Source organism: Passer domesticus, chromosome 3, assembly GCF_036417665.1.
Source record: "Passer domesticus isolate bPasDom1 chromosome 3, bPasDom1.hap1, whole genome shotgun sequence".
NCBI classification, from domain to species: Eukaryota; Metazoa; Chordata; class Aves; order Passeriformes; family Passeridae; genus Passer; species Passer domesticus.
In genome coordinates, this window is record NC_087476.1 from 93,582,842 (window position 1) to 93,602,286 (window position 19,445).

The 19,445-nt window shown below is 35.9% G+C and overlaps 2 protein-coding genes across 6 annotated transcripts in view; one reads left to right on the plus strand and one right to left on the minus strand.

Moving 5' to 3' along the window:
- The first annotated feature begins 3 nt into the window (after positions 1-3).
- DYNC2LI1 (dynein cytoplasmic 2 light intermediate chain 1) lies at positions 4-19,087 on the plus strand. 5 transcript variants are annotated; one of them, XM_064414417.1, is made up of 13 exons: positions 4-152; positions 996-1,116; positions 1,509-1,543; positions 1,923-1,992; positions 2,071-2,159; positions 4,265-4,451; positions 6,918-6,986; positions 8,314-8,391; positions 9,888-9,964; positions 10,314-10,384; positions 10,818-10,915; positions 12,059-12,151; positions 18,499-19,087. In XM_064414417.1, the coding sequence occupies exons 1-13, from the start codon at positions 139-141 to the stop codon at positions 18,562-18,564; spliced, it is 1,068 nt and encodes a 355-aa protein (XP_064270487.1). In that variant the 5' UTR covers positions 4-138; the 3' UTR covers positions 18,565-19,087. The 5 variants fall into 5 exon arrangements, with proteins under 5 accessions (XP_064270487.1, XP_064270490.1, XP_064270489.1 ...); XM_064414420.1 differs by lacking the exon at positions 4-152 and adding an exon at positions 265-393; XM_064414416.1 differs by lacking the exon at positions 4-152 and adding an exon at positions 415-733.
- ABCG5 (ATP binding cassette subfamily G member 5) overlaps positions 4,265-19,445 on the minus strand; it is a 32,578-nt gene continuing 17,397 nt past the window's right edge. The window contains exon 13 of the mRNA XM_064414412.1: positions 4,265-10,414. Within this exon, the coding sequence (XP_064270482.1) occupies positions 10,386-10,414 (29 nt within the window). The 3' untranslated portion in view covers positions 4,265-10,385. The remainder of the gene's footprint in view (positions 10,415-19,445) is intronic.

The following is a 19,445-nucleotide window of genomic DNA, read 5'->3' on the forward strand; positions in this document are numbered from 1 at the left end:
AAACGACACGGGGCCAGGCCCGGGCGGAACCCGCGCGGGGCCGGGGCCGCCCGTGCTCCCCCCGCGGAACTACAGCTCCCGGCGTGCCCCGCGCCGTTCCCATGGCCACGGGCAGCCGGGCCCGCGCCCCGCGCCGCGATGCCCAAGGCCAGGTACCGGGAGCCGTGCCCGGGCTGGGGACGGCGGATCGCTGCCGCTGCCCTGGGGGAAGGGGCCGGCGGCCGGGGAGGACAGCCTGGAAGAGGGAGGGAAGGAGGGAGGGAGGGAAGGAGTGCTTTTTACGGGCCGTTCCGGCCTCTAACCCTAAAGCGCGCGGGGCCGAGGGCAGGTGGGGCACGCTTGGCCCTAGTCCGGTTGCTTCTGTAAGGGAGCCCACACAAACGGGCTCTGCAGGTGAGCGCGGGTGAGCCTGAGCACGGGGAGCCCTCCCGGCACGCCGAGCGCCGCTCCGGAGCTCTCCCGAGCCCTCCGAGCCGTGCCCGGCTCCGGAGGCGGCCGCGGGCTCCCGAGGAAAGCCTGGCACGCCGCACGCCTTCAGAGGAGCCCCGCACCGCTGGGGGCTGCCCGGGGACGGGCGGCGTGACCGTCCCTGGAGGTGGCACTGTCACCGCTGGACTTGGTGGTGTCCGGTCACAGGTTGGACTGGATGATCTCAGGGGTCTTTTCCAGCCTAATCGATTTTGTGATTCTGTGGTTGAATGTACTCCAAGCAAAGCCTCCCGCTGTACAACTGGTACGTGCTAAGTATGTGCCACAGTGTTTGTCACGGTGTCTTACCCCAGTGTCTAACCCCAGCCGCTGCTGGGCTTATTGAGGTATGTCACTTCAGCTGGTTTGCTTAGAAGTATTTCGACAAGCAGAGAGCAGGTGATGATGTGAAATAATAATAATAATCTACACCACAATAACCTTAATTTAGATGTTTTCAGGAATTAGGCCCTAAGGTGTGTGTTTTCTCTAATTCCTCCCTTCTTGCTTTGTTTTCTTCCAACTAGTGATACTTTATGGGATCTTGCTATAGCTGAAGTGGAGAAGAGAGAAAATCCTGATGATGATGATGTCAAGCCAGGGGAAGTTTGGGAAAAATCAATATTATTTATGGGAAACAAAAACGGGGTAATCTAAATACCATACAATTCTACACTTTTCAAACATAATTTGTGTCAGAGAAAACATCTTGTATTTTCAGATGTTAAAATTTACCTAATTTTAAAGACATAATATCTCATGGTCTCATTTTACAGATATCTAATTGATCACTAATGTCTATTTTAAGTCAGTGTTCTATTACTATATTTGTCATGTCTATTAATTTATAGTAATAGTAGAATAACTTAATTCTGATTGAAAATTGGACTTGAGTTTCCATTATAAGACTGCAGACAGTTACATGCATTTGCAGTTTTCTGGTACTTTATTATTGGAATGTTAAATGAGTTTGTCTTAGTGATACAATTTTATGCTTTAAAGACAGTACAGTAGATTTCCTCTTTGTTTTTAATTTCTAGGGAAAGACCACTATCATACTGAGATGCCTTGAGAGGTATGTGTTAAATATTTTAAAGCAGTTTTCAGCTGTAGATTAAAAAACAGACATATTGTGTGATAATTCATAATACAGGTATGCAGATGTGTTCTGTGACTGGTTGATCACTTAGGAATGAACTTATTTCCCTGCATTATAACCTCTCAGGTGACCCTTTCAGTCCTTCTCCAGTGTTAGCTGAAATGACTCATTTCTTTGGGCTGGTGCTGCTGCTTCTCCTGTCTTCAGTACCTGACACCTCCTGTCTAAAAGTGTCTTCTCTGTACTGCTGTCTCTAAGCCAAATTCTGAACTGACTGATAAATACAATTTAGTAACGTAGAATTAACTTCCTTTCTTTAAAAGATCTTGACAAAATTCAGTTACTTTTCCTTTAGGGAAGAGTCTCCAAAGCCAACATTAGCTTTGGAATATACTTTTGGAAGAAGAGCAAGGAGACACAATACAGTGAGTATAAAGTATAATTTACCATATCTTTATGTATATACACAGACCTAAAAATAACATAAAGAAAATCTTTTGCAGCCTAAAGATGTAGCTCATTTTTGGGAATTAGGTGGTGGAACCTCATTAGTGGAACTCATTCGAATACCAATCACTAGCCACAACATAAGGTAAGTGTAAATATTAGAATTCCAGAGTTAATTTGAGCTTTCCTTCAAACATTACTAATCTCTAGACTTTTTGTTTTTGTGAAAACCTCTTTCAAAGTGTAAGATAGAACATTTATGGGGTTTTGCTAAGAATCACTGTAATACCATGATGCTTTGCTTTGGTCTTCCTTTTCATGCTTCTCTCCTAAATAACAAATTCTAAGTAATCTCAACAAAACATGGAGGAAGTAGGTTGGCCTTAAGTAGCTAGAACAAGAAATACAGAAAAAGAAAAGATATCATATCTTTATGCTCACTGAAGAGCTAGAAAACAGACTTGGGGACATATGAAAAATAAAATCTTGTTTTCTGCTTTCATGTGCACACATAGATGCTCTTTCTGTGACTGATATTTTAGGGTGAAAAACATGGCCAAAAATTGTGACAAAAAAGTCTCTGGATTTTTGGGAAATGACCTTTTAATGAAAAGGTAATTTCCTAACAGAGAGATGACATTTCCAGGAGGAACCAGAGCTACTGAAATTGTTTGAAATCAAAACGAAACAGAAATTTTGATCTAATTAAGAGAATGCAGTGAGAAAATCCAGTAATGGATAACATAAGAAGAAGAAGAAATGCATGAAAAATTGCATGAAGAAATGACAAGGTGATAGGGGGTGCTTTTTATGTTGTTGGTTTTTTGTTGTTTTTTTTTTTTTTTTTTTTTTTTTTTTGTTAGGGAAGATGGGAGTTAAAAGGGGAAAAAAGGATCAAAAGACAAGCTTTGTATTATGATCTATTGCTTTATTTAATTTGTATTGACCTTTAATTTCTGTGGGGAAGAAAAAGGAAGGATATCATTTTTATTAGGTATATTTGCTCCTGTTTTGACTACTGAGATAATGCCATTATTTGCTGAGAGACTAAGAAAGAGAGAATAAAAATAAAACACTTATGGCATGTGAAGCTCTTTGTCTTTAGAAGAGCTTGGGAGTGAAAAAATTATGTATATTTTTTCAGTCTGTAACTAAATTAAATTAATTGAGCTCTACCTCCATCAGTCTTTTCTTCCTTTTTTTACTGATAAGGGATTTTCTGATGTGAAGAATCTTAAGATTGTTTGCTGGGATAACAATGTTCTGTAAGAACACTTCACAAGGCAATGTTTTAACATGCCAGTAAAAATTCAACAAATATAAGTGCATTTTGCTGGTTTTCTCATCATTGTACTCAAGCAATTTGCTTATTTAAAAGTTCCATAAACTATATCTAATTTCATCAAGAGATTTTTCTTCCCCCCAGCATTTTATCATGAAATTGAACATTCAGTTTGATTCGTAGCTTTTGCAATGCCACTCTGGTCTGGAATCCCCTTTTTCAAGATAGGCTAGAATGAGACAGAATGATGGCATCCATTCAGATTACTGCACTTGCAATGATCTTTACAGTTGCACTGAAATGCAGCTGGTGTTTTGGGAGGGAGGGTTTATAAAGAGAGGACTTCAGATGTAAAACATTTCTCATTAACCATCCACCTTTAAAAGTCTGGTAGTAACTAAGGATGTCATGAGTATTCTTTTATCTTTCAGAAGACTTTTCTCAGGCATCCATTCAAGGTTCCAACAAACTGTCACAGTCCAGGACACAGAATATTATCCTTAACCAGATTTTATTCATTTCATATTAGAAAAAAATAATGAAAGTAGGGGACTTTCCCAGGTATACAGGGAACACAGGTAATAGTTAGGAAAGATTATAGCCATTGGCTAACAGTGCTTGCTCTGGGTTGTAGACTTACGAGATGGCAGGGATACATAACAGCAGAAATCCTCAGTCACACAGGAAGGAGCTACAGGGCTGAGGATTGTTGTGTATGTTACTGTTTGAAGACAGTCCCCAAAAACAATGCTTGATTGAAAGTTGCCAAAATAATAGTTCTGAACAAGAGACAAGGGAAAGGTTTCTTCAGAGTCCAGAATATCCCTAAAAGCCATCTTGCTTTGCTGTCACATTTGATTCTATCTTAGTAGTTAGATGTTCACATTTGCACTACAGGTGTGGCTTTGTATGAAAATGTTGACTGCCTCATGCGCTAAATATGTGACCAAATAATGCCTGTTTAATAGGTCATTTGCTGTGGTTCTGGTACTGGATCTCTCCAAACCTAATGAGCTCTGGACTACTATGGAAAGTCTTCTGCAGGTCACCAGAAGCCACGTGAACAAAATTTTAACCAAACTAGAAAAGACAAACCCTGAAGTAGCTGCTGAAATTAAACAGAGAATGTGGAACAATCTGCAGAGGGATCACCCTGTAAGTTACTTCTAATATTTTCTCCAGATGTCACAGGCCTTTATACAGTTAAAGATAATGCTTTAGAAAATCATAAACAACTCTTTTAGATTTTTATGCATGACTGAAAATCCATTTGATGTAGATGAACCTGTTCACTGGAAAATTATAGCAATTTAATAAAAATTCAATAAGAGCAGAAACAAGGAAAGAAGGTTTCTTATATCTTTTTGTTAGATATCTAATGTGATTGTTATGGCATGTTACACCAATCAAAAGAAATAGTTTTAGAGTAGCAGTTTGCTTTTTTCCCCCCTCATCTTTTTAAAATGAAGATGAAAACTAGAATGTACAAAAGTCATCTAGCAAGAGACTAGCTGAAGGTACAAATTTAAGCAAAGAATATAGTTATAACAGCCATCAACATGACTATATACTTTGCATTTATTTAAATGTCTATCACAAACTCAATGCCTTTTGATAATCTGACAACTAATTAAATTATAAAGTTTCAGAAATGTTAACATCAGTCCTTTAAACATAATTGCTAACTAAATCTCTGGAAAAGCTAAACTAGATTATGCGCAATAGAAATGAAAAGTCATTGTGCGTTAAACCTCTGCAAATGTTGTGTGTATATAATGCATAAATAAGTATTCAACAATTCAAAGACCTGGCATGTAAATCTACTTACTGTAACTTCTATAAAATGCTTCAATACAGCAAGTGCTTGTAGAGCTCAGAAATTTAAAAGTAACTCAAAATATATGAGAAAGCAACATATGCAGGACTCTGTAGATTTAGCGTATGGAGTTTGATACTGGGATTATTTTGGTTTTTACTTTAGAGAAGATAATTAAAAAAAGATAACACCTACATGCACAAACAAATGGCAATAAATTATGACCACAGTATCTAGTTTCATATAGGGTTTTACATATCAGAAAATTACAAGCTTATTGCAATAAAGAAAAATAATGCCATTATTTGTTAAGAAAACTTGTTATCCTTGCACTGTAGGAAACACAATTTTACCTTCTGAACTGAAATTTCTGTTTATCTTCCATTATCAAAGACATCAGTAATGCAAATAAAATATTATATTACTGCTAGGTTCTCTTCATATTTTCATCATTGTTCAAAGAAAAATTGTGTCAGTTTATTAGAAAAAAATACTATCTTTTATAGTCAAATTTAATGATAGTTCATGGACATCTTTAAGTGCCTTTTAATGGTTAAACATATTTTTATCATAAACAGGAATCAATTAAATACTTATATGTTTAAGGATTAAGATATATTTCAGTGGCCTAGCTAAAGAATTATTTGCTATGATGATAAAACATATCAATTGCAGACCCTGTTTAAAAGGACTGAATGCATCTAAAGTACTCCATAGTCGAAAATAAATTCCACAGTCAAAACATGAATAGGGTTCAATATGCTAGTTTTAGGGTTTCTGATGTTATCCCAAATTTTTCCTCTTAGTTATGAAATGAAAACTTTTTTTTTTCAGTTTTATATTCTATATACTCTTTTTAAGTTGTGCTAGTTTTGCTTAAAGCTTTTGCTTTGACAGTGTATGAGTGAAGCCATTACTTCTCCTCTCCAAGCAGAGGATTTTCAGTACGTGCAGCTTCTGCCAACATTCTGTCATTTAACCTGTCTGTGAAATACCTGGGGTTAAGAGGGAGCAGTTGGACCAGCCTCTGCTACGACACATCTTTCTTGCACTGCTGCAGCCAAGGCAGCTTGAATAAATAAATAATTGCTTGGACACACAAGGACATTGTCTCATTTCATATGGACTACAGAAAACCCTTCCAGATCACTTGAGAATTCTTGTAATTCACTTATCAAAATTTTTATCCCTTTTTTATCCCTCCTAACTTTAGCTATTTAGCACAGAAGTCTGCACTCTCAGACCTATTTTTCTCCATTGATACTAATTCACATTTTCAAGATTGTTGGATGATATTTCCTTTCTGTGCAGACATCAAACATTTGAAATTCACATTAAATATTGTTTAAGTGTTTGGAAAACACAATATGGGCAGAACAAATGTGTGACACAAGCAAATAATTCAATTTATTTTTCTTGAGGTTTTCTCTGCATTCTTTTAGATATTATCCAAAGAATGTGAATGTGTCAAAGGTTCTACTAATCCAGCCAGGCAGGTGTTCTATGAATACATGAGGGTTTTCCTCTCTTCCTTTCCCATGTAATAATGTAATATATAGTGTAAAAGCCCTTTTATTCCAGTAAGTGTTCTAACTGCTCAGAGGGATTGCTTCCTGACCATTTAGGAAGAAAATGGGAAAATGGTAGAATATAATATGGATATTGCAATAAAGTTGATTCCTCTACTTTAAGGTTTGGAAAACCTTCTCTTCTGTGAATTTATTTCCATCTCTTTCAGTTGCTTTAATAGTTGCAATCTTCTACAGTTTTTTTACAGAGCTTAACTGTCCTATATCTTTTAACAGGACAGTGCATTAGTTGACCCTTTTCCAATACCCTTGGTGATAATTGGAAGCAAATACGATATTTTTAATGTAAGTAATGCTTAAGTACCTTTTTAATAATTATTCCCAGTAAATATTCTATATACTAAGATTTTACTAATACAACAGTAATCTTTTGAACTCAAGTGTGGAAAGCCAGTCTTCTACCACCAAAGAAAAAAAAAATCTTTCCATCCAGTAGCATTAAGGAAGGCCTACTGTCATTCCTTCACAAAACACCCCCAAACTGATGATTTTTGAGATGCATGTAGAAAATGCTTCCCTTTTTGGTCTGCAGCAACTTGTGTCTCAACAAGAAAACCACATGGATGATTTCCTTTTATAATGAGAGAAATCCAGCTCCACATGTCCCTTGTGACAGCAGCTCTAAGTTTATGGCAGTGAAAGAGGGGTGTATCTCAAGTCAGCTGATCATATTTTTTTGATAGTTGTGGCAGTTTCAGTCTGATACTTTACTTTTAAAGCACTTCCCAAGTTTCTAGAGACAAGTGAGGAATTGCATCTTTTATGGAGGGGAGGAAGGAAATGTCATAGTACTGCTGGATTGTCTCCCAGGACATAAAAATCCCTAACAAACATATACTAACTACACTTGATAATGAGAAACTATGTTTGATTTTTAGCAGTTGTGCTGGCAGCCTGTGCTTCTCTGGACGGCTGCACAGAGCACTTGATACCTGGCTGAGTCTTTGAGTTACTAAATTCTTTATTAATAAGGGACTTGCCTTCTCTCATACCAAAGCTTTATGCTGAGCCATGACCCCTTTAAACTACTGTCATGTAATAAGGACAAAATGCCAGCCTGACTCCTTTGGGGGTCTATGGATTGACTCCTGCAGGCATCACTGGGACCAAATTTTCACCCATTTTATCCAGGGAACACCATCTTTATGATCTTAGATGAAACAGACATGGATGAAAAGGTATTTTGATGCACCTTTCAAATCTTGCAGGTATTAGAATTTAGACAGCATATACCCAAAGATTTACTTAAATATTTTCACAAAAAGAAAAAAAAATCTTATTCTACTAGTAGGCAGCATTTCTATTGGTAAAAATTTAAAACAATATCAAACAAGTAAATTGAAAATTAAATGTGCATTCTCAATTTAAAAACTTTCCCTGGACTAACATATTGCCTGAATTAGGCTTCATCTGTAAAAAAGAAACAAAGAGAAATTGTGACATTTCTTTTTAGAGTAGGCTGTTACTGATTCTGTCTTAAGATATAATTATGCTGACAGCTGAAAGCCTTATATATTGTAGCTTAAGTGCACTGCAATTTATATAAAAAAAAGAAAAGTTCTAACTGTAATATTTTGGGTTTTTTTCCTACATCTATGTTCCACTTTTTCAGGAGTTTGACTCTGAAATGAGGAAAATAATAAGCAAGACACTTCGATTTGTTTCACATTATTATGGAGCGTCATTAGTGGTGTGTATATTTACTTTCTATTTATGAATAGAGCAGATGAACAGTATTTCTGTTACAAAACAATATTTTTAAAAATAGTACTATAAAACTCCTAGAGAAAAGGGGATTTCATTGGTTTTACAGTAGCTTTCTTCAAGAGGCTATCTGTTGAACAAGTCACTGCACTGGCAGGGGATGGATGGACATGCCTTGTGAGCAAACTACACAATTCCCAGTATTGACAAACACTAAAGAACAGCAGTTACCTGATAGCCAGCTTAGTTCCTGCATTGAGTTTACTGCATCTTGGGCAATTTTTTTTTTTTTTTGGTGCAAGAAAGGAGAATGGGCAAAAGTGAATGCCTTAGATTGAATTAGAGAACTGACCCTTTTGGTAGAAGCATGAACTTACATGAAGTGACCAAGCTTCCATAGATTTAAAATCATTGGCTCATTTTCACAGTAGTTTAAGTATACCAGATTACTACACTTAGGGTGTTGAAGAAGGAAAGGAGCTTCCTTACAAAAGTGGGTAGAAAGATGAGGACATGAGGACAAAGAAATATTTATTTTAGTTTGTCAGATCATTCTCTGAGTAAAGACAGAAACATGCACGCTGAGATTCACAGTCCAATAACACTGCCTCTTGGGCTCACTGTGCATCAGAAGATGGGTCTAATTGTATCAATCATCATATATGTAATAAATAATCTTTAATAGCAGCTTAGTGATTACCAAACAACTTATGTTTACTTTGAACACTTATAATCCCAGCATGTCCTTCTGCATCCATGTAAAGCTTTTTCACTCTGGCACCCAAATCTGGCTTTTGTTAACTGAGAGTACAACTGTCTTGGTTGAGATTTTTTTAGTATTTAAGCATTATTGTAATTAAAAATTAGAATATAAATCTCTTTGTCTGTTTAATCCTGATTGTCATTGAAATGAGAGGGAGAAACCTAATTTCTCACAGCAGGGATCGGACTTCTTTCTCAAAGACATGAATCTGTTAGGATACAAAAGCCCTTAGACAAGAAGAAGCATGTTGTTTGAGAATATATTCTGAAAATTGCTTTCTGATAAATCTGTACCATTCTGCCAATTTGAAGCTGTTTTTATGACAGTTCTATAGTTATTCATTACATTTCTAAATGTTTATGGTATTCTGGATAATATTTAATGTAATTTAAAATCTTAACTCCTTAGTCTTGGGGAAAAGATTTGTGTCTTGTAATGTTCATGTTTCAAAAGTTTTTAATCAGTATTTTAAAAAAATATTCTTTAATCTTTATTTATTCTACTTTTTAATCTTTCTTGATCTATATATTCAGTACCAAGTATATTCATGTTTTTGAAAGGGAATGTGAGATTTTTATTCTAGTCAATTTTTGAACGTACACCAAATTTATTTGGGTCAGGTATTAATTAGCAAGGCTCTAGCCTATTTGTAGATGGCAAAATGCAATATATCTATGATGGAAGTTCATAATGTATATTTTGGTTTTTGATTCATTTAGTTTACCAGTAAATCTGAGGCTCTCCTGCTGAAAGCCCGTGCTCTTATTAATCACTTGGCATTTGGCTATGATAAAAGGTAATGTTATTGTTCAACTATTAATTGTCTTGCTCAGTGCCTGAAATTAATTATTAAAATATTTAATAGTAATTTTTTTTTCTTAAATATTATCTCTGAAAGATTTTTGTTCATGGACTTGGACTCCTGTGACTCAGCTGCCTATCTCTCCTAAGGACAGTGACAACTCCTTAGTATTGGTCCTCAAACAAATTAATTAAAAACATGGTTACCACTGGAATTGAGTACTGTTTTATTTAAATGTATTTATGTGCAAACCCCAGTAAGACTCTAGTTTTGGCTAGAGTAGTGTTGGTTTTTTGTTGATTGCTAAATGCTCACTTGATACGTTTTCTTTTTTCCGGTTTAGCAAGTCTGTATCAGTGGATCCCAGCAAACCTCTCTTTATACCAGCAGGCCTGGATTCCATGAGCCAAATAGGTTAGAACATTTCCTGTTCATTGTTTGTTGCTTTTGAAAAGAAGAAAAACATTTTAAGCAAATAGATAAATTACAGCACATCAGCATCAGTTTTAACAGATTGCTGAAGGAAAGAGCTTATAGATTTTAAAATCATGATTCAGTATATTACTGAGAATTATTTGTGCAGGTTTGTTAGGTAGTTTAATAAAGTCTCTGGACTATGTAAAATAGTAAAGTACCAATAAGCTTAGATCTGAAATAAAATAAAATATACAAAACCTCTCAGCCCATTTCATGGTAGGAGATCAGTGGTTTTTTCAAACTTCTACACTGTTTCAGCTTTTCAGTGTAGAAGGTAAAATACTAAATTAGATGGTTCATTATGCAAAATTATTCTGTGATTTATGTTGTTATGACAACACACTTGTCTTATGTGTGCTGTGATCCTCAGGACCACCACCTGCCTCTGACAGTGATCTTGGAAAGATGCGTGCCAACACACCTTTGGAACTTTGGAAAAAAGTATTTGAGAAAACATTTCCTCCCAAGGTAGGGATGTAGATGGCATGCATACAGCTGCTTTTCTCATAGAATAGCAGCACTATCCCTGCTCCTTTTTGTCTTTCACTGTCCACTGACTGGAATTTTAGTCTCACTTAGCAATTCTCTTCAATACATTTTTAAAAGATAAAGGCTTGTATGTAGTACTGCTCCTACATCTTCAGTCACCTTCCCACATTTAGAAATTATGAAAGATGCTTCTTAGAAACTGTAGAGAAGTGTTAGTTTGCATGTTATTTTTCCTCGTAGCCTTTAAAAACACAATAAACAAATGTTTCCTCCTGCACCCACCCCTCCAAGCACCCCCTGAAATCCCCCTGAAACAGCTGGAGAAATGAATACACTTCTCATCTGGCAAGATCCATGGTTGTTCATCAGTGTATCAGTCTAATTAAAGATTGAAACATTTGCCAAATAGATGAACAGCCTCTTGGTTTGGTTCCACAGCAGACTTTAAACTTTGAAGCTATTTTTATGCATTGTAAAACTCTTTTTCCATTGCCTCACCTAGGAAGTAGAATTCTGCTTTATTTTATTCCATCACTGGTATTATTGCCTTCTTGCTACTTTCCATTTGATATGATTAAGGAGAAATATGCCAGACAACATTTAAAAAAACCCTCCTAATTTGATAGTTTTTCTTACTATTAGTGTATTTGCTTCTTTAGAATTCAAGTTATAGTTTGCTCAAGGCTAGGAAATTACAATGCAGATATTTGGCAAAGATAGCAATCAGTTTCTCAGCTATTGAAGTAATGCTTCTGATAATGAGAAGTGAATTCTAGTCATGAGTATTAAATAGTTTATCAAGGGCAACCTCAGCTGTGCCCTGACATCATGGACCAGAAAGGATATTTTAATTTTCATGCTCAAGAATAATAACCAACCACCACGTAAGAACAGTTTCTGCCCTTTAGAATCTAGCTGCACTCTTGTTTTTTCTTCACTTTACTGATAGTTTGTTTGGTTTTTTTTTACCTAATCTGTGTCCTGTAGCACAAAATTGTACCATAAACACAAGCTTTTAATATATTTGCATTAAAAGAAAATACTTTAATTTCTATAGTGTGGCTTTTTCTTATTAAAAGAAGATAAATTCTATCATTTGGGGTTTGTCTTTTCTCCTTTTAGAGTTCCTGTGATTTACAAGATACCAAGGACCCTGCACAGGATAGTCAGTATGCTGAGTATGAAGTTGATGCCATGAGAGCTCAGAAAAACCAGGTGTGTGGTAATTCTCCAAATGCTGTTCACAGTCAGGTATTCCAGAACCACCAGCACTGCTGAACTATTAGTATATAGTCATACCTCCCCTTTTTGCCCTTAAATAATTTCAGCTTTAGATTTCAGCTTAGTAGTTGGTTGTGAGGTGTTTTTCCCGTTGTTAAATACTAAGCCAGTAGACCATTGTTAGATCTCAAAGTTTTGGCTCTGAGTTTCTTTAGAAATTAATAATTCAAATTTTCCCTCAAACTGTACTCTAAAATTAACTCAGTAAAATAAACTTTGAAGCTTTCCTGACAGTCATTTCCTCATTTCTTCACTCTGTACTCTCATTTGAGTGTTGACTAACAGAAAGCGTAGGAAGCAATATCAGGGTTTGTGGTGGGGACTTTCTACTTCTGTCTTTCTCGTTCAAAACTTATTTAAACTGGAAAGGTACTGAGATGATAACATTTTAAACATGAATTTGCAGGCTTGTGGACATTTTATCTTAAATAGAGTGAATGGAATTGTTCCACAGAGTGATGACATGTGGCTTAACCCCTGAATTCCAGGAAAGACCTTTAATGGGGAAAGGGTCTTCTATTTTTTCTTTAAAATTTTGAAGTGTTTCTGCCTTTTTCTAGATTAGTGGGGAATTAATTTTATAGAAAAATTCTGTGGCAAACTAGGTGAAGGGTAAATGATTGCCTTACAGCTAACAGTATATACCAATATATAACTGTTACATACAGCAGTACTGTATATAACAGTTTTCATCAGTATGGGTATGTTCATAGGTAAGGGTCTGTTAAGATCAAACCAAGATTTATCCAAAGAATAAAGCACTTTCAAAAATTCCCTGCAGCGTTTGAAGCTACACATTACCTGCAATATCCTGTTAATGTAGGTATCAGTTCTGAATTTCTGTCACATCAAGAACGGTATTAGAAATCATTAAAATTGGTAAAGCACGCTGCTTTTGGAATGTATAACACAAACATACTCAGTATAGCTACGTATCTCAAAATAAGTATACAGTGTACTACATTTGTTATTTTTACATACTAATGTGTTGCAAAAGAAGGTACTGGTATGTATTGATTAAATCATACAGGAAATTATTAATTTTCTGTTTTTAAGCAAAAGAGAGGCTTTTAGAATCTTAATCTGTTCAAGGGCATTGCAAACCATTATAGCTTCTTTTTGTTGGACTACTACAAGTAATTTGAGCATTAAAGAGATAATTACTTTTGTTATCTGCAGTTATTTCCTATGTTTTTATTGCAAAGTTTAATTTTTACAAGATCATTTGCACATTATTAAAATGTTTTATACTAAGAATTTGAATTGCACCAAGCTAGAAATACATATCTAAAAGAAAAGAACTCTCTAGTTGCAGTGTTTCTTGAAGTGTCCTTCAATTTTCCAGTTCAATGGAACGCAGCACAAAAATCATATTTTTAAAGCAACTTTTTAAATTCATCGTGTGTCTGACATTCTTTATAGAATCTCATGGTACCTGTTGCATAGGAGGACCAGTATATTAAGACTGTCAATATGCAGCATGTTGCTAATGAAATCATGGGACCTAATGCAAAATTAAAACTATCATGTGATGACAGTGAATGTTTTCATGTTATCATTTTTCTCGGTTACTTTCGGTTAATTAATGTTACTTTGGACTACAGATGATAGCCTATGTGCTTATTTATCTCAAAGATAAACTTCAAAAGTAAAGAAGCACAAAACCAGCAAGGAAAGCAAAACACAGCCCCTGTCACTGCATCTGATAGAAGAGCCAGCAACACCTGACTCACTCAGGTCTCATCAGGACTGCTCGATAATACTGTAATAGATTTAGAGATAACTGTGGCAATACAAAGTCTGAATAAATAATTTCCAACTTTGTAATTCTGATAGAAGGATTTGCCTGCACTCTAGCAGAGTACAAGGTTAAATTCTAATTCTTAAGGATAAAATGAGAAAACAGTTAAAAAAAATCAAGGAAGTCAATGGCTGATCTGAGGTACTGTTAGCCAGCATTTATCTGAGATAACTGTTTTCTTTTAGACCAGATTATTTTGCCTCTTTAATATTTTCTGAGTCAACTATGAGATGTACCACTTTTTTTCTAAACATTTTTGCTCTGGAAAGCTCTTTGAGGCTGTCTTTTCCTCACTGTGCCTTTCTTCAAGATGGAGCACATCTCTCTTTCTCATCTATGTCTCTTCAGAATTCTTTTCCTAGTTCTTGCCCTACAGACATACATAGCACCGATTTATATCAAATAGTGCTGCTGGAATTGCTTACTGCTTTTCCTGCCCTGTAGTTAAGCTCTGAGAGAGAATACAGCACCAGGGACCCTTCTGAAAATTATATCTCGAATGTAATTCTTAACTAGCAGAGTTTCTCCAGGAATTACTAGAATTTTGTGGTTTTTGCAGAGCTTTTAATATTAAAAAAAAAATCACTCTGTTATTAGGCCTTAAATGTGTAGGTTTTGGTTAATTCTTCGTAAATAAATCGCATTGCAAACTTACCATCATCTATCCATTCCCTGTTAGCTGTTTGGCTTTTGATACTTTCAGGTCACCTTAATTTGGTTTTTGGTACACACATAACCTGAATAAGAGTGAGATCTTTTAAAATAATATTTCTGATTAGAGCTACATGTATACACCTGCATCAGTGAGCACCTATGGGGAGGATGAAAGTCTTGTTCCTTAGTTCCTTCTAAATGTTTGTGGCAGTGAGAGCCTGGCACATGGGAATGTCTGTTCTCTTTCTTTTAGAAATGCTTTCTGCCACAGATCTAAGTACTCTAAGGTGTGTTTTTGAAGGTTTTTCTTTGTTTTCTGATATGCCTTCACTGCTAATGCTCAAAATAGGTGCTTGGACCTTTTGATCTGGACATTTGACTGCAGCTTCATTCATTGATGCAACAGATAAAGCTCAGCCTTGAGCTCAATGAACTGGAGAGCCTCCTACTTATGTGCTTCAGAAATCATTGCAGTGCTAAAGTTCAGCGTGACTGGTCCTTGTTACACAGAGCTATTACTTCAGGGATTGGTGCCAGTTCTAGCTGAAGCCTCATGCCATGTAGCGAGGTCAAAAAAGTAGATGCATGGTGCCATTTGGTGTCAGCTAGCAAGTCATGGAAGCAGATCTTAATGAACAGAGACGTAACTGTTAAGACTTTAAAAAGTCATAAACACAAGAAGATTCTACATCTCACAAGGAAGAATAGCTGCATTTCCCCTAAAATTGCAGCAACCTAATCAACTCACAACCAAATGTCACCTCCATGTCAGTTATGCAGCTGACATGAGGACTGTGCTGCCCAACAGACTGAGAGCCATATTTTTCCAGCACAGTTTGCTGACATGATCATATTGCTGAACTTCAGGAGACCATTTCAGTCACATTCCACAAAAAACAGAAGATTTCATACTGTGCCATGGTCACAGCAGTATTACTGGGCAGAGAAATATAATAGGCCCCTACCTTAACCTGCATAACAGAGAAGTAACAGCTTTCATTTTCTCCACAGGAGGACATGTGCTAGTCCTCGTAACAGAAAAAGTTATTTAGTATATTTACTTAGCTGCCAAGAAGAAGCTTTCTTGTTTTCACATGAAAGCATGTTCAAATGGGTAAAAAGGATTTAATTTTTAAATTAAAGAGCATTATTAGAGCACTGTTATTAAATTTTCTACTAAAGTTTTTGTCCTTAAGACTTTTAATTAGTGTTTCAGTACTTGGTTGCTTTCACCATGTTCCACATTGAGGGCACTTCCAGTAAGAAACTGCATGAAAAGGAAAGTTGAAGCCATATCAGTCACTCAGAACAGAGGAAATGCAACAATTAAGGCTTTTCCTACAATCTTAATTTTTCCTTCTTGTTTGTAGACATTGTAGTATTGTCTTTAATTACATGATCATATACTATTTTGCTGATGTCTCAATTCAATTGTTCAGTATTTCTTTTCATCATCCTTATTCTTTATGTACCTTGTTTTTCAACCTGCCATTCAGACACTTCAATGAACACAAAAGTATTAATTTTTTTTCTCTGAGAGTGTGTGGTAATGTTATCTTATCTGAGTGCCTCACAAACATCAGTTAAGTCTTTCTTCCCAATCCCTTTATGAGATTAGGTGTGATCTTCCCCATTTGACAGATGAAGAATTTACAGAAACACATAAGTACAGAAGCATTAAGGTTTAAAAAAAATTAAGCCCACTTTATGCCAATGTTGAGATATCTGTGATAAGTCGCTAGCACTAATTACATTTAAAGCATTCAGATCACATGGAAAGCGCATTTAAATTGCAATTATTTTTTCTTTGTGTATCTGATCTCTGCCCCCTACACTTGCACCCACAAAACAAGCATAGCATAATGCTAGCATGAAGATTTTGGTGTACTTTCAGATACATTCTTGTGTAGGATCTTCTTTTCTTTGGAGAGATGATCTCTTAGCTGATTGTATCATCAGTCTACTCTAGAATTCTGCTCATGTTTGCAGTATAGAACTTGATGAGCAGGAAGGGGCCTTTTTCAAAAAGGTCTCTGGAGTGATCTTTAAGTAGTGTTTGTAAGAATTTTGTAAATTTGTAAATCCCTGATTTACAGGGATGTATTTTACTTTCTATTTTGCATAGAAACTAGGTAGGTGTACTTTGCTGACATTTTCCCTCCTGAATCACTGGCATTTTTAAAAAGATTATTTTTTCCTATATATCTTCCCATTTAAAAAATATTTTTTGGTGTTTTTTTAGTTTTTTTTTTAACTTATTTCATTGTTTAAATGTTAGCCTTACCTAGATACACATCCAAAATAAATACTTATAATTTTGTTCTGTGCTTCTGTATGTAGTGGAGTAGCTATACAGCTTTAATATATGCTGTGGTTTGACAGTTTACATGTTTGTATTGTTTTGAATTGCCTTTACACTGAATTGCCTCCTAGGCTAGCTAAACATAGAAGAAAATTAATTCTGCTGAATTATCTGCCTGTTTCTTGAAAGAGTTTAATCAGAGGGTAAATGTGCAAGGGTAATTATTTAACCAACGCCTGTAGACATGACCCCAGATGGTATTATCATTATATAAAACCTGGCTATCTAATTTTACCCCTTCCTGAAACCTTTGAGAAAGTTTTAAAATGAAATTACTTAGCAAAAATCAGGTTCCATGTGCTCCTTGAAATACCACAGTATTTTTTCTATTCCTAACTGTTGGCAAGTTTCCAACAGTTCAATATGTCCCAAGATCAAAATTACTTTATATTAATAACAAGGGAGTGAAAATAGCGAATAAAGACCAGCTTAGAGATAGAACACTTCAACAGTACTGGAGTTGTAGCTTATAATGCAACTTACTGGCTTTAGCCTAGACACAATATGTTCTGTCTCAGTCCCCCATGGAGTTACTTAACCCTACCAGCAGACTCCTACAAGCATCAGGAAGATTGTGCACTAACTAAAAATTTTCTCTCTGCTTATACAGCTGGGGTGCTTTTTGGAAATTCTGCACCTCTGACAAAGCTGCTGAAATTACTTCCTGAGAAAAAATTCCATTTATTACTTCCATATGATCTTAAAATGATGATTGCTTTGTTGTTCTGCCCTTTAATTTCTTCTTCTTCCCTCTGCTCTGGACTGATAGTTAAAATCACCAGGTGTGAATTTTGGATTTTTTGTCATGCTGATACTTGCATGCCTACAGGAAAACCTCTCTTTAATCAAAATAACAATTGTAAAACACATGTCCATATGTCTTTGCTACATTTATCCTAAGCACTGATTTATGTCCAGCTCTTTCCTGATCTAAGTAAGATATGGTGAGCTTTTGTCTTGCAAGCAGTACAGGGTTAGGTCTAAAAGTACCTCATTAAAGCATCATCTTCCTTTAAATTTGCTGGAAGCCTTACTCTGAAGTGAATGAAAAGCTATCCTAATGCTTCCTAAGTTATTATTTTTTGCTGAAAAATCTTTAGAAATGACTCCTGACAGTACACACCCCTACATAAAATTCAGCAGAGGAAACTGTTGTTTGTAATGGTGCTAGAAACTCCTGTTATAGGCTTCAGTGCTCCCATTTGGCTCAGATGAGGTCATTTGTCTACCTTGCTAGTACTCTACTGATCCAAAGTACAGCAAAATGTAGCTCCCTACATGACAGCAGTTGTGGCAAAATCCATAGCACTTTTAGGATAATTTTGTTAAATACAGAAATATAGTACACCTCTGCAGTGAGAAGTGTTTGTACATACATATATTTGGCAAGTAAATACATGAAGTTTCTGGAGACTTTCATTAATGAGAAAATTAGCTTAATATGTATTTATGTTTCTCTTTTAGGAACTTGAACAATACAAAAGAAATGCCTCTAAATCCTGGAAAGAAATGGATTTTGATTCTGATTGATGAACTGCTCTGTCTTCAGTTTAACACCATTTACAAAATTATTTTTATCATTTTTACATTACATTAGCAATTTCATCTGATGCAGTTGAAAATATATAATACCAAACTATGACATTGGTATTTATTAAGCATCCCTGCTGTTATTTTCCAGAAAAGGAGCTGTTTATTCACTCAGTCCAAATTTGTTTATCTTGGCACTAGCAAAGAGTTTTAAAAAGTGGGGTGAAAGGAGTTCTTGATTGCTCTCAGATGGGTCTGTATATGAAGACTGGCATTACTCAATTCTATCTATTTTATAACACATTATTTGATTTACTTTTGAGTACTTCTACCCTAAACATATATTTAAATATAAACAAGTTTTCACACCCAAAATACGAAATTGTGTGGTGTGCTAGGCATCTTTTTGTAGTTCAAAACCAAAGCTTAAGAGATACTTGTATAATTGTTTGATGTGTTTGAATAAATAAAAAACCCTAAAACTGGTAGAATAAAGTGGAGTTAAAACCTTCTTTGACCTGAATTCAGAAGTGTGTGTGAGTCTCTGTCACAGAATCATACAGTTTAATACAGGACTTATTTCTTGCAGTGTATAATGTCACACAGAGTTTAGAAGATGGATGTTTCTGTCACACATTCAAATGCTAGGAAGTCAGTCTAATTAATGTGACAGATAGTTGGTTAGTGCTGAGAGTATTACTGATTCACATTCAGCCTACAGCAAGAATGGGTTTTTGTCCATGCACACCTCACTAGTGTGAGAGGCACTGAGTGTTCTGAAAATACCCAAGACAATCCAGATTAAAGCCAGAGGTGTCTCCTGAGAGCTCAGGCTTGTCGGAGTGAATGTCTGAACAGTCACTTGGCAAACCAGATCAACC

Excerpts from the sequence above, each read along its gene's own strand:
- DYNC2LI1 (XM_064414416.1), top strand. The coding sequence starts at position 699 with ATGTACTCCAAGCAAAGCCTCCCGCTGTACAACTG. Across the intron at positions 1,117-1,508 it reads TTATGGGAAACAAAAACGGG|GGAAAGACCACTATCATACT; the intron begins GTAATCTAAATA and ends TTTAATTTCTAG. Across the intron at positions 4,452-6,917 it reads ATCTGCAGAGGGATCACCCT|GACAGTGCATTAGTTGACCC; the intron begins GTAAGTTACTTC and ends ATCTTTTAACAG.